At 42.4% G+C, this 15,136-nt stretch overlaps 1 protein-coding gene across 5 annotated transcripts; it reads right to left on the bottom strand.

The window, feature by feature from the left end:
• Positions 1 to 43: 43 nt before the first annotated feature.
• On the bottom strand, positions 44 to 14,906 carry VDAC3 (voltage dependent anion channel 3). 5 transcript variants are annotated; one of them, XM_009485551.2, is made up of 10 exons: positions 11,201 to 12,521; positions 11,037 to 11,108; positions 9,843 to 9,892; positions 8,708 to 8,710; positions 6,360 to 6,512; positions 5,152 to 5,204; positions 2,992 to 3,219; positions 1,936 to 2,086; positions 788 to 845; positions 44 to 539 (listed from the first exon to the last, which is right to left on the bottom strand). In XM_009485551.2, exons 1-10 carry the CDS (start codon positions 11,259 to 11,261, stop codon positions 448 to 450), a joined length of 921 nt encoding a protein of 306 aa, XP_009483826.2. In that variant the 5' UTR covers positions 11,262 to 12,521; the 3' UTR covers positions 44 to 447. The 5 variants fall into 5 exon arrangements, with proteins under 5 accessions (XP_009483826.2, XP_075580069.1, XP_075580068.1 ...); XM_075723954.1 differs by lacking the exons at positions 8,708 to 8,710; positions 11,201 to 12,521 and adding an exon at positions 14,855 to 14,906; XM_075723953.1 differs by lacking the exon at positions 8,708 to 8,710.
• Positions 14,907 to 15,136: the final 230 nt, after the last annotated feature.

Below are 15,136 nucleotides of genomic sequence, written 5' to 3'. Positions count from 1 at the left end.
GCATAGTTTTTTGTGAACCTTACTGAGACAAGACACACCAACACTATGTTCCAACTCTGACCAATTTATTTCATTCTGATGTAAACCCAAATTTCCACTACAGCACAGAGACCACCTTTTATAAGATTGTGAAGTACAGGACATGCAGGATGCAATACAATAACAGGGAGAGGTGGGATTTTCTTCTGATTTTTAGGAATATATTTAAAATACAGGAAACTGAAGTGAAATGTGGCACGAACATCACAACTTCCATGCATGCCTTCAAGTATCTTCCTTTGATGTGCTGGCACTCTCTACACTTCAGTGTTGCGTTAAAATGATTCTTTGGAAGAGTAGAAAGTTCACACGTCTTGACATTTCAGAGTAAGGTTAAGGCTGAAACACGCTGGGTACACTTTTCCTTTGTCTTCCAGAGCACCACCTGTTGTTTTACTTAAAGCTGCATTAAGCTTCCAGCTCAAATCCCAGCCCAACTTTGTGACCTCCAGCACTGAAATTCTTGCCATCGATCAGGCCTGAGAGGGTCAGCTTTACACCTAGGAAAGCAAGTAATGAGACCCTTCATACACCAATGTCCCTGTAAAATGCCCTCCCTCCAGTACCAGAGGCTCACTAATGCATCTTAGTTGCTACAGGAGCTGCTGTACATACACATCCTTTAATTCTATGAGCTTATCTAAGATTTCTAGTTAATTTGTTTGTCTATTCTGTTCTAGAGGTGACAGTAAAATAACCCACAGTGTAGTACTAATACTATTTGTTGCTACCAGTTGGACTTACGTACCAGGTCGGAGGACATGACTGTAACCAATTCCAATCAGGCTGGCATTATTCACTTTAGCCTACAGGAAAAAAAGAAATCGCAGTATTTATACACTGTGTATAAATATTGATAGAATTGTCCCATTACCCTGAGAAGGTGGCTTATGCATTAACTCTTTCAGCTACTTGTAGACTAGCCTCTAGTAGAGGTGTATTCCAGTCTTTTCCTTTTCTCCTCAAGAGTTTCCAGCTTAAGCTGTAACAGGATTAAGTAATAGTTCCAATCTTTCCCTCAAACTGTGACCCATTATGTCTACATAAAATGCCACCCTGTCCTGCATTGCCTCTTTATAGCCTTTAAAGGGCCAATCACTACGGTCCCTTAGCAGCCAATGAAGCCGGTCTTGTTCACAGATGCCTGTTCACAAATTGCTTAGTAGTGATTTTTTTTTTAAATGAGCAATAAACACATGAATATGCAAACCCATTTTTGCATTACTAAGTTTTGAGCTGTTTACAATAGTATTTCCCATCTTTAATTTTGGCTGAAGTGTCCTGGAACTAATTCTTGTTTTGAAGCATAACAAATGCTTGCTACTTCAGTGGTTAGTGTTAGTATGTACACAGTTACTTTTATTCACTGTCACTTCCCTGGGGACGTGTTTTGTCTCCTGAATCTCTCTCTCTCTTTCCCATCCACCCGCCTTTTTTTTTTTTTTTTGGCCCCTAACATATTTGGAGGCATCGGTTAACCACACTTATCTCAGGACCTCAGCTGACCTTCAAGGGTTAACTGGTTATTAGGAGAAGGCTGTAAAGCTCAGCTGAACTTCCATCATTTTACTATAGTACAGTTTTACATTATGCATTAGATAAGAATCAATAGGACGCTGCATCCTCTCATTACCTTCTGAAAACACATTTTGCATAGGCTCCAAGCACACTAGTGACTATTTCACCACGGACAAAGCAGTGTGTTAGATTTTTTTTTCCTCCATCATTTCACAAATATGACCTGCGAGGTCCCAATTTAAATTTGAACTACAACAGAAGCCACAGTTTGCCATCTACCATACTTTCTCAGTAACTATTTAAAGCAACTACTTTATACCACAAATTTTCAGTGTTGAAGGGAGCTTGAAACACTTGTTCCTGTAACAAAATTCTTACCACAATGGAAGTCTTCTCATCCAGTTGGTACTTAGCAGCAATACCAAAACGTGTGTTGTTACTGCCAGCTGTCCATGCAAGATTGACTGAGGTCTCAACCTTATTATTAACCTTCTGATAAATAGACCCACCAAACTCGGTGCCATCATTCCTGTTTGTAATAGATGCAAGTGTGTCAAGCCTTGCCTTGTTTATTAAATAGTAACTCTTTAGATTAACCCTTCCCCACAATCACTTGATCATTATCTCTTAAGGTGAAGCAAAGCTCCAGTACTTCCCTGGACCCATGCTCATCTACTTCCTAGCTGGAGCTGGCAGACTCCTGCTCATGTTATTTTTACCCAAAACATAAGTTTTGCTTGCAGAATGGAAGAAGACTTTCCAACAGCTGAGACCTATGGTTTGAGGTTCTAACAAAAAAAAAAACCAACCCAAAAAGATAACTTGCTTGCTTGTCTTAAGAAAGCAATAACACATAAAGGGACAAAGCCAGAAGGAGCCTTAAATCAGTTATGGGAACGATGAGACAGAAAACAATGTTACTACATTGCAGTTGTTGAAATACACCATCTTCAAAGAGTCTCAGAACCTCAGAATGCCAGGACTGGAGCTACATTGCTATGACAGCTGGGAACACTCAAGCACAATGCAACACACACACACCTCTCCTCCACCTCAGGCGTTCCTGAGCCAGAAGCCTTCTGTTGGGTGGGGGAGGCACAGTAGCTTAATTGAAGGCTCTTTTATCTAGTGCCAAAATAGAAGCTGAAACTTACAGATTTTAATTCCAAATAACATTATCAAGTGCCTTTACGCCACTATCTTATATACACAAAACCCAAAATTACCCTGAAACAAGGTCTCAGAAGACAGCCAAGTGTTGGAAAGTGGCCCCTGCTTTAGTTATACTGAAGATGAAAACACCGAATATAAATTACTTTGAAACAAATCAGAATCCCCTTCCATCCACCACATTTCACCTAACTCCGTTAATGCTCGCTATTCATCTAGTTTGGCTCCTCTGATAATGTTTTTCTAGTCTCAGGTAATACTTACACATTAGTGTGCAGCTGAAAGTCTCCTGCCTTATATCCCAAGGCAAAGTTGTTTTGTGAAAGCTTAGACTTGGCTGTGTCAAAAGCCATCTGGTAGCCAGCAAGCCAGCCTTCGTAACCCAACACTGCCCAGCCATAGATGGTTGGTCCAGAGAGATCAATGTCTATGTTGCAGCCTAGGTTTACATATTCTCTTTTGTAGGAGGTCTTCAACTTTCCACTCTTCTTCCTGCAGAGAGAAACAGGCCATTTTATCCCTGGTAGTATATAAGTATGTATTCTATGTAGTTTTATTCACATATGTATGTCCCTGAAGGCCAGTTAATTAAATAACTGTAATGCCTACTCAAAACTTAACAGCTGCTGAAAAGGACATGGGATAAGGGTAATACTGCTATTACATATATTTACGTCGTGCCACTTTTTCCTCCACCGTCTTAAGCCTTAAAATCCTCAAGAAGCAAAAAAGACAAAAGCATTTCTGCTTAATGCTCTAAAACCCATCAGGCTTCAAATTTTGTTTCTCCACAAGTGAGTGCAACACCTTATGGCATCACCAGTTACTTTCAGGAGCATCCATGACATCCCACACCGATAGCTGGCCTTTCTGTCCTTCAGTGACTTCTTGTCTGCTTGGTTCTCTCCACTGTTCCTTCAAGTGCAGTGCTTGCTTTCCTTGCTGCTTCACTGCTGGATACCAGTCTCCTCTATCAAAAATGAGTTTCTTCATCCTCCAGACATCATCCACTTAGCCTTTTTCTGTCCCGCTGGAGAAGCCTCTTCCTTTCTCTCCAGTGCATCTTTGTGCTTATTTTGCTATTAATTCAAACTTAACATAACTGAGACAAAATTTTATCACCTTAATCCTCTCCCCAACCTCCTTTCTCTCACTGAAGACACAGCAGAAAACCGTGCTGCCTGCCACTCATACTCAGGCCTGGGGTCTCATTTTTGACTTACGTTCTAATTCCTTACATCCAAGCACTATTTCAAACTCTGATTTTTCTGATGGGTGCTCCCCAACAATAGAGAAATACCAGTAATTATTTACAAAGCAGTCTCAAGCTTTGTGCATTATCCAGACATAAACACCCCTCCTTTGTTCTACTGCCTACCAAAAATAAATACATGATAATTGAGAAAGACAAAAAAGTGCTATTCCACTGCCTATCGTAATACCTATGCTGTTCTACCTCATTCAGTTGTGCACAGACATCTGCCCCAAAAGCATCAGGGGGAAAAAAAAAAAAATTTTGCTTTGTGTTCTTAAGGCAGAGTTGACAGCAGTAGGACTGTCAACACCATGACAAAGATGCTACAAGTTAAGTGGTTGTTGTGGTTTAACCCCAGTTGGCAAATAAGCACCACACAGCCGCTCGCTCACTGACACCCCATGGGATGGGGGAGAGAACTGGAAAAGAAAACCCCAAACCCTGTGGATTGAGATAAAGGCAGTTCAATAGGACAGCAGAGGAAGAAAAAAATAGTGATAATGTTGATAAAAAAAAATATACAAAGCAAGTGATGCACAATGTAATTGCTCACCACCTGCCGACCGATGCCCAGCCAGTTCCCGAGCAGCGATTGCTGCTCCCCGGCCAACCCCCCCCCCCCCCCCTCCCCAGTTTCTATACTGCCCATGATGCCGTATGGTATGGAATGGCCCTTGGGGCAGTTTGCATCAACTATCCTGGCTGTGCCCCCTCCCAGCTTCTTCTGCACCTGGGAGAGCATGGGAAGCTAAAAAGTCCTTGACTGGTGTCAGTACTACCTAGCAACAACAGTGTGTTATCAACATTATTCTCATACTACATCCAAAACACAGCACTGTACCAGCTACTAGGAAGAAAATTAACTCTATCCCAGCTGAAACCAGGACAGTGTTCCACGTAAGACCTAGCTGTTTAAGGGAAGTTGCAAAGATAAAATAGCTACTGCAAAACAACAAATCTGCCAATGGCCAAAGCTGAGAATAATTTTTAGCAGACCTTGTCCTTCTGAGCCTGGTATTATCCATTGCCATTCAAAATATTCTACAGTGCCTGCAGAATATTCTACAGTAAATTTTGAGCATTTACACAATGACCAGAATAAGCATTTCTAATTAAAAGTTATGGGAAATTCTAGCACTCCTTAGATAAAAGTAACAGAAAATATTTACCCTGTATTTGGTACAAATGTAGTGTCAAGAGCCACCTTCAATCCTTCAGCCAACTGCAAAGAAAAACAGAGATGCCTGCTCAGAACTCTGCTGAAACGTGATTTGTTCCACTACTATAGCTCTGCTTCCTGTCTAAAGAGAAGACAAAACACAACCATAATGTCTCCCACATGCTTTACAATGAAACCTGAAGATGCCGTTTGATGAGGGATTAAAATTTGGACTTTTTGTCCCCACAATGAGGCCCTATAATAGCACACGCTTTGTAGATACATAATTACAGGAAGATTTCAAATCTAGTGTTGACAAGAAAATTGAGAAACTATGTTAAAGAAAGAAAACTGTTCAGTTCATGTTTGCTTATTCCCTATAGTTCCAGCAATCCATATAGTAGCTCAAGAATCTCTCAGAATCTACAGGTATTCTTTTAAGACACAGTACCACTTCACAGGCCAAACTGCGTACCTGCCTCAGCTTTCGCACCCTTGCTTTGAGCTGGACAAGCATTTTCCATTTTAAAGCACAGGTAAAAGTCCAAAACCCTAACTACAAAAATTGATGGCAATACATGGCAGAGGGCACCACAGAACTTTTACTACCTTTGGCACCATTACCTTGCGCTTCAGGCATTAAGCGAAAAGCATAAAGCTATTACTTTGAAAAAGAATTGTGTGTTTTGAGAGCGCTGTATGCTAGCAACCCTTTGCGTAAGCAGTGCTAAGCTGCAAACACTAATCTTTCTCTTCAACCTTCCAAAATATATTCAATCTCAAGGCAGCCAAACTTAAGTCCTTATATATTAGGGCATTTAAAACTACAAGACCCCTCTTTTGTCTTCCCTGCATGACTACATCAGTGACAGTTCTACATAGCTAGAGCACATCTTTAAACAAGAACTCCTATTTGGAGTGGATAACAGCGATACTCATTCAGCCAGCTAGCTAATTGCACATGCCCGTAACTGCAATAACTATGTACCTTTGGATCATTACATAGCAGCACACTGCTGTGGGAATGCTTGCACTCCTACCCCTAAAATTCACGATGCTCTCTCTCAGTCTGTGCGTTCTGCAAATACACACAACTTCTTTCTTTTTTAGTACTCCAGATAGTTTTGTGCAACTTTCACTCTTCAATGTTTTCTGCTCAACTCAATCCTTTCCCATACCAGCTGCAGAAGCATTTTCAGAGTATCTACTTCCTCTTACCTGATCTTCCATGGAAACTTCTGTTCCCAATGTGTTGTCTGTGTTCCACTTCTGGGTGAATGTAAGGCCATAGTCTTTGATCTTACATTTGGTCTCTAGACTGCCTGAAGCCTTGCCCGTGTCTGTGTTGGAAGAACCAGTTGCAGTGAATTCCTGCCAAGAGCATAACATGAGTTTCAGCACTCTGATGTTTACATTCAGTTTTTCCACTTGTCAAGTGCCAACACTCCTACTTGCTACCCTTAGGCCTTTTCACAGAACCTTCAAAATCCTCCTCCTCTTCCCTATACCCACCAGAAAGAAATATTTTTGCATCACAAAATGCTACTCCTTTTGGCATCTCTGTTCTTGGTATTTCTTTTATTGAGGTGTGCTGATAGAGCACTGGAACTTGCTTAAGTTGGAAAAAGCACTATTACATAAAGACCTGACCACTTACTTTTCATCTGCATCATGATTTGATTACCTGCTCCCCCCTCTTAATTTTTACTGTACTTTTTTCCTAACTTATCCCACCAACCTCCCTGGCACCAAAAAAAAAAAAAAAAAAAATTCCACCATCTTGTTTCTGCTGCATCTTGACATCTCTCCATCAGGCTGGTCCATCACTGAGTGAAGTGTAACTGTGTAATTGAACTAACAACTTTGAATTTTGTATAATATGTATCTTGTAACATGCCGTCTTATGCTGCTTGGCCAGTCCCCGACACATCAGAGCTTCCTGTTATTTAGGGGACTTGAAGTCTCAATAAACATATCTCCTCCTGGAATAACTCAGAGGTAGCCTACTCAGTGTTTCATGCACAACAGAGTATAAAGCAATGAGTAAGCATATTTTTGCAGTAGTATGCTCAAGGTGTATGAGCTAGGTTTTCAGAAGCATCTGAGAACTGATCTCATTTCAGCTGTCCTCATCTCTCAAATATTTTCCTTGAAGGAAGATAATTAATCTGCCATTACATTTCCAAGTTACATCTCTTTGGAAGTTTAGATATTGAAAGATACAGTGCTTAAGACATGGCAGTATCCATTGCCAACACATCCAAGCTTCAGAACTCTGACTTTCCAGATCTGTCTCATTCCAGAACAGTATTCCTGGATGCTGCATACATTACTTTCACAATTCTGGACTTTGCAGGGTTTACAAAGACTGCCTTTAAATGGTTCTGAAGTGCCAGGGAAGTACAGCCAGGTAACATTCCTTACACACTCTCTGGGGGGGAAGACACTTACTTGAGCTAATGCACTACTACAGCAACACAGCAGTTTTATAACACATCTGTCCAGCTAACAAAAACACATGATGCGCACCAGGATGCGTTAGACTATCCTTTAATTGCTACGCAGTGTTCTACTGTGACTTCCACAAATTCAGTGTAAAGACATCTCAAACTTGCATCAGAATTCAGAAGTAACTTTCTTCTGATCTTAGGGCAGGTAACCAATTAAAAAGGCTTAATTTGTTTCTCGGACCAAGCTGAGGAAAGATTGTAAAATGCTTTTCTCACAGCCAAAGGAAAAAAAAAACCCTGCACTGTCATACGATCAAAAGCCAAAGGATTTTGCCACGTGTCAGAACTGGATCTGCTTCCGAAAGCAGAAGGCACGCACAGTCAGCATCTGCTGCCATCAATCTTTAACTGTCTAAACTAGAGACATCTCATCAAACCATCTGGTGTAGAAGCATTTCTTGAATTTTTTTTGTAGCTGAAAATCAAACTCATTCTGGCTCCATGTCATGCTCCACTCTGAATCAGCAGTCAAGCTCAGCTTCTCACTGACCATCTACTTTATGGTGGCTGGCATCTTCAGGAACGCCACGCACTCACTAGGCCAAACCACTTGCAATCTATGAAATAATTATAACCAATAGGCACTACCATTGTTGTTTTCCAAGTCCACAGGAAAAACACCCAAAGCATTTCTGTATCATAACAATCAGAGGTACTACTAGTACCCAAGTATGAATGAGACCTCACATTTTGTTCCTAACCTCGTCTCCATCCCCAAAACCCCATTTTGTTGCAGCAGAATGCTCACTAGAAACACTAACAAGCACAAAAGCTGAAGCAATAGACAACTGTATCAATACTGTATTTATCTTATTTTTCCCTCCTGCTGTTTTTACAGTGTTCTTATTGTGGATTGTTGGACAAAGAGTGCAAATGGCTTTACATAGATGGATCATACAGCAGGTTAAGAGCTATGGACACAGTGAAACTTTATGACGTGGATGGTAACATGACTAAAAACAATGGGACAGTTTATGAATGAGAGTATGCACCACAGAAAACCTCGCTAGACAAAGCAATAAAGAGCCAACATGCCAAAACAGTCACTATTCTTACCAGCTGGATAAACATCCAACACGAAAGTTGCATGGAAAAGGAAAAGCCCATTTTAGAACTTAATATGGTTGCTCATGTTCCGTCACATTCAGAAGACAGCATAATTAACCGTTAGCTTATTATTTCAAATTCAAAACTTCCAACCAGGAAAACTATGCATATCATGAGATGTCAGTAAGTGGCAGCAGTCATAGTATAGAGACCATGTAGTTCCTCGTACCCACATGCTCCTGGCGCACAATGCGAGTAATCCATCAAAAGTTCAATTGAGACAGAATACAGTAATACAAAAGGAATGACTTACACCATTTGCATGATAAGAATGCATGAGAAGGAGGGAGCTAAGGCAAATATGGTTATGAAGTAAGCTGAAAAGCAGCACAGCTCATCAACCAGAGCAGCATCAAGTGGTAGCACACACAGAACTGAGACTTAGTGTAAGAATAAGCTTATCTAGTAAACAATATACGTCTGTGGTTAAAGACCAAAATTATGAAATCTACTCCTGGTTTTGCCAGCCCTCCTGTGAAATCATGAGGAAGCTCTACCTCTCCATCATTGAAGAGGGCATCACAGTATTTTCTAGTTACCTGAAGTGCTAAAGCTTAATTAATGTCTATAAAATGCTCTCAAATTCTACATAAAGGGTACTGCAGGAGGACTATTTAGTTTTAGGTAAGTCTTGCATTGTAAGCACAGTGGAGATGAGTGAAAATGTGAAGTTAAGTTAGACTGTGGCTCTTATTTGCCCCTTGGCCTTTTGGATAAAAGGTCAGTCTGCACTCAAAATCCTATAAAAACCAACAACAGCAGAGAAACTCAGTTGCATTCATAAGCAGAAGTGAGAGCTATTTAGGGTGAAGAAACTCCTATGTTTGGGATGTGGCAATGGGAACCAGGAGGAAAGCCACATGTCCACAACAAAATGTGTGAAAATTCTTGCACACCGCAGGAAAAGAAGTACTTCAATGTCAGTTCCACACATCATTATAGAAATACCTCAGTCAGCTACAGGTTTTAAAATGAGACCTGAAAGAGAGAAGCAACACCTGCTAGCAAGTTATTACCACCAATCAGTTCAGCAATTTGTCCTTCCATTGCAATACTGGTGATGTTGAAAGCCCCCAATACTTACCACCCCACTGGAAGACTTAGTCTTCAACTCTAACTTGACCATTCCAAATCCTGAAAATAAAAGAGTACACGGCATCTGTTTCACCGCAGTATACAAGTGAGGCTTATTTCCAACACACCCGAAGTCCAGCAGGTAGGGTACACTGACCCGAAACAGCCTATTTCCAAGCTGCTGATCTTACTGAGGAATGAATGAAGGAATTTTGACAATTCAAAGTGGGTGGATTCATATAATTTATAGTCCTAACAGTCACCCATCATCAAGAATCTCCACCTTCTGTAGCTACCTGCAGTCTGGGACCAATCAATACAGTGCCCATTTCTTCTGATTTACGCAATTTACTTTTATATTTCTGATTGCAGGGCAGGAATTTTTCTTTTCCCCTTCTCAAAAAAAAAAAAAAGTTTCAACTTACTTCAACCAGTGCCGTATACAGAGATACTACTGCTTTCTTCCTCTTCTTTCTAATCTGCTACAAATCTAGGGAAATACCTGGCCCTTGCACAGAGTAGAAAAGCCTGAAACAACTGACACTAAAGCAGGGAACTTGAGTGGAATTTTAGCAAAGCCTGAACTGCAGCATGGCAGAGACCAGACCAGAATGCTTTTTATTTTTATGTAGCATGTGGATTTCGGATACAAATGCAATCTTTATTACAAACTCACAAAACCAGATAAAAAAAAGTCAACACTTTCAGTACTGCTCCCAGAAAAGGGACTAACATCAGAATTTCTCCATTTAAATTCTTTAGAGAGGAATGCAAATATTGTGAAATTATTTCCACTATAGCTATGACAATAGGCTATTCTGACTAACATAAAGATCATGCTACCTCAGGAACCTGTTTGTTGCCACATACGGTCTCCTAGAGCAATCTACGCAAGTTTGACTGATTTAATGCCTCTAAATACAAAACCTGGAAGCTAAAAAAATGCAGCATTCTTCAGAGACTGTTCTGGAGCGCATCTGAAGGTCAAACTCTTAACTTTCTCCTCTAACTCTTTGCCTATTGCAGCATTTTCATGACACATGTTGGAAGTTCAAATTCAGTAGGGACTAGACACACCGGGCCTCTGCTGAATTCCTACCACAAGCTATTTAGGGGATCTCTGGGTTACTAACGTTTTATAGTTGCTTTCAAGATGCCTAGGAAAAAATATGAAAGGTTATCAAACTACATTCACATTACTTACCATATCCCTTGTTGAATACATCCCTGGCAGACTTTCCCAAGTCACTGTATGATGGTGGGACAGCCATTGGATCTGAAACATATCGGAAGCTGTAAGAATCTTACGTTTAACAGCATAAATTATAAACTATATCCAAAACATTTATAAATGTCTATGACTAGTACCCTCTGCATACTTCACCAATACGGAACTGCAAGACCTTTGAAGAACCTTCATGAAAGTCATCCTTGTGTCATCGTTGCTTTGTCAGAAAGAAACAAACTTCAATTCAAAGAAGTTATGAAAGCACATCCATTCTTTGGAATCACAAAACCCCAGGAACAGTATTACATTCAACTGCATATGTAGGCCTTGCATTCTTACATTGCAAAAAGAGCTCACAGGAGCCTTACTGCTGTTCCGGTAAGGAGCAAACATTGCTTTCGTGACAGGACCCTTTCTGAAAGAGACCCCAAGTGGCAAAGCCACATCATCACTGAACAATCCCAGAGGAAAAGATATCTGACCTCCATGTGCACTTGTGACTTCTTAGAAAGTTTTTTCAGAGATTTGTAAAATATAAGAAGAGACCTCTGTACGCTGTCCAGTAGCCACCAGTGAGCATTTCTGCACTGTCTATACACAGCAGCAAAAACTACATTTTCTAATACAGGTAACTGTTACAACTACTTTGGAGGACAAAACTCAAAAGGATGGGCATCTTACATGACATATTTAATGATAGTTACCACAATTCAGGGATTTTGCATCAGAAAATCTGAATTAAAAGAAGTAGGAAAACTCTTCCCTGGTGGAAAATTAGTCTTCTCTTTCTAGAATAAGTTTGCATGAATGCAAAGGCACACCTGCTCCAGAAAAGAAAAGCTATCATGGAATTATTACTCTCCCTTTAATTGGTTTAGTGGTAGACTTGGTAGTGTTAGGTTAGTGGTTGGACTGGATGATCTTACAGGTCTTTTCCAACCTAAATGATTCTATGATGCTTTTGTTTGATTTTAAGGATAATGCTTTGCCACTTAATCCTTCCTACAGCTGATGCATTTGTTGGTAGTCTTCTCTGCAACACCTGACACCAGAAATCCCTGATCCCCCGTTTGTTACTTATACCATACTGAAAGACTAATCTAAAAAGTCGTAACGCAAGCAAAACATGTAAAATCCCTAAACTCATCAGTCATCACTTCTCTTCCACCATTTTAGTTACTTACCAGTGTAGCCAGTCCCTCTGTCACAAATGCAACAGTGTCTGTATTAAGCAATTAAGTCCTGTTTTCAGCTAGCTTAGCCATTTCCTAAAATGAAGCACTCAGCCAATTTATATCCCATAGTAGAGCAACACTCCATGTTCAGTGACTTAATAACTAACCTGCACTATGTATCTATCAATATGTAGACTTGATGATCCTTATGGGTCCCTTCCAACTTGAAATAGTCTAAGAATATTTCACACCGCATATACCTGTGGGTTTAGAGGCTCTAAAATAGCTGGACATGACTGCAGGTTCCTTATCTGAAGATTTGTACAGAAAACAGATAGTTCTCAAAATTACTATGTAAAAATGCCTTTTTACCTGTCAAACATGGAGGGAAAAAATTACAACCAGTGAATCGTTAAATTGACGAAAGAGAAACAGAATGGGTACATTTATGACAGCATGGTTTAGATTATTACAATACTTTTAGCAACACAGCTATGGAACAGAGCACATCTTTCTTTTAAAATGTTGGTTTTGCACACAAGTCTCCCAATTCAGAAGTTTCAACTGATACTTTAAATTTGGATTCTGGGGTTTTTTGATTTTGGGTTGGTTTTTTTTTTTTTTTTTTGGTTGGTTGGGTTTGGGGTTGGTTTAGTTTGGGTTTTTTAATAGGTTTTTCAGAATACTTCAACCTGTTGATTTCAAAAGCTTATTAAGCAAGTTTTTGGAGCAAGGCTGATGCTTGGACACTTTAACATAGTGATGTGCTACATATGCAGTAACTGCCTAACATGCTCTTGAACCTCAAACATTTTTTTCCAGCAAAAAGCAATACAAAAGATAACTCTCTGCCTAAGAATTCATACAACACACAAGCAGATTTAAAACAAAAAAAAACCCTGCCCTTCAGTCACAGCTGGCTTTCAGGGAACTGTCCAGCTGTTGAAAACATGACAGGAAGACTCCATAATCATATGGATTTGTAGCTGGCCTCCAAACTGCATCACCTTCAGTTGGAAGCTTGACAATGATCAGTGGTGAGCCACAACACATTTTGGGAGTTGGGACTGTCCTCTTCAGAGTTTTGAAGACATCAGGCTAACTTTCGAATTACACAGGGATGTTACATTGTACAAAAGCAAGAGCTTAGATAACACCCCCCCACCCCAGTTTCTGAAAACATGCCACACCCCTACCTCCTTCATGCTTTGCCAGCTGTCTCTCAAACCCATCTCCCTGCACAGCGGGGCGTGGGCTTTAGAAACACAAGTGACAATGGAGCTGACCACCGAGTAGTCTTGAGGCTCTCCTCACCAGCTTCACTGAAAACGCTTCAAGTACAGGAGAACTTCACCATTCTGTTCAGCACCTTCTCAACCTGAATCTCACCCTTTTGGCTAACACCCTGTTGTGTTTACACCTCATTTTCATAAGGCTATTGAGACATCTTGAATATTGCGAGCCTGTTCACCCTCCTAACACGTCTCCTCTCTTTACATGATACAGCTGTATCTTCTGTGTTCTACGTGTTTTAATGTGCATGTTAAATATTATGAGAGTATTTAAATAGTATTCTAACAAAAAAAAAAACCCAAAACCAAAACACATAAACTCTTTGCTAGTAACAATCAGCTCTGCTTGCAAGCCAGAATTGTTTAGAGGAGCTGAGCTCACAGTTCCACAACTATTAACACTAAATTTGAATTGGTCTCCATCAACCAGATGCGATGACAACAGCCGACAAAACGCAGCGTAAAGTGGGAAAAGAAACGTTAAGCCAGAGATCTAAGCTAAGCCACAGTACTCATTTTAAGCACCTTGTTGTTAAACAAAGCCTCCTTAACCTTGTGCTTTTTCCTTCCCACAACAATAAAATGTGTACAACAACCACAAGAGAAAACGTTATCAAGGAATAATAGGCTGGGGGCAACTGATGCTTGACGCTGCCATCTTCAGACGCACCGCATAGTGAGCCAACGCCTGTGTATAAACTGCAGAAAGGTTACCGCCAAATTGGAAATTTCAACGGAGAAACACACATAAGAATATCCAAATCGGCCTATGGTATAAGTGGGGAAAAAAGACCCCAAAACGAAACACCACCAAAACCGAAAACCTTGAAAAAAGGCACACAAGAAAGAAAAGCGAGAAGAACGCTCTGAGGTGCCAGCTTCGTTCTCGCGCACGGGCCGCGCGCGGGCCTCCTCCTCGCCCGTTACTGACGCGCGTTACGCAACGGATAACGGGGCGCGGCCGCCGGACCGCCCAGGCCCCGCTGCCCGGAGAGACGGCGGCGCCGTGCGAACGCTCGGTCGCTGCCGGCCCCGGAAGCTGCCGCCTCCCAGCCGAGGCACAGGAGCGCCGGCAGGACGCCCGCCCGCCCGCAGAGCGAGAGCCGGCCCGCGCCGCGGGGCCGTCACCTCGGCAGCGTCGCCGGGCCCCAGGACGCGGAAGCGCCGGCCGCAGCGAGCCCCCGGCGCCGCCTCAGGGCTGGGGCCCGGCCCCACCACGGCGAGGGGACTCGGGGGGCGCCCGCCTACGGCCCCGACGACGCCACCGGGCTCCGCCCGGGCAGCGCCGCGCACCCCGCCCTGCCGCGGCCCGGGCCCCCGCCGCTACCTGCCGGCCGCGCTGCCTCCGGGGAGAGGTCTCGGCGCCCCCGAGCGCGCATGCGCGGCGCCGCGCCTGCCGTGGCTCTGGCCCCTCCTGTCGGGATGGCGGGCGCCGCGCGGCCCCGCCCTGCGCGAGGCCAGGGCCACCCCCGCGAGCCGCCGGGGGAGGGGGCGGGGCCGCGGCTCCCGCTGCAGGCGGCCCCGCGGGGGGGTGGGGCAGGCCCCTCTGCCCGTGCGAGAAACGGCGGCGAAGCGGCCGGAGCCGCCTCTGGCCTGGGCGGCCAGCAGG

This window comes from Pelecanus crispus, chromosome 21 (assembly GCF_030463565.1).
Source record: "Pelecanus crispus isolate bPelCri1 chromosome 21, bPelCri1.pri, whole genome shotgun sequence".
NCBI lineage: Eukaryota > Metazoa > Chordata > Aves > Pelecaniformes > Pelecanidae > Pelecanus > Pelecanus crispus.
Note: the sequence above shows the minus strand (reverse complement) of the source record. Positions and strands in the feature narration are given on the sequence as shown.

Bases quoted from the DNA above. Each gene is read 5' to 3' on its own strand.
- VDAC3 (XM_009485551.2), bottom strand. From the start codon at position 11,261: ATGACTTTCATGAAGGTTCTTCAAAGGTCTTGCAGTTCCGTATTGGTG. The intron at 11,109-11,200 runs GTACTAGTCATA...GATATGTTTCAG, and splicing joins ATTGGTGAAGTATGCAGAGG to ATCCAATGGCTGTCCCACCA. The intron at 9,893-11,036 runs GTAAGTAATGTG...TTTTATTTTCAG, and splicing joins TGTATTCAACAAGGGATATG to GATTTGGAATGGTCAAGTTA.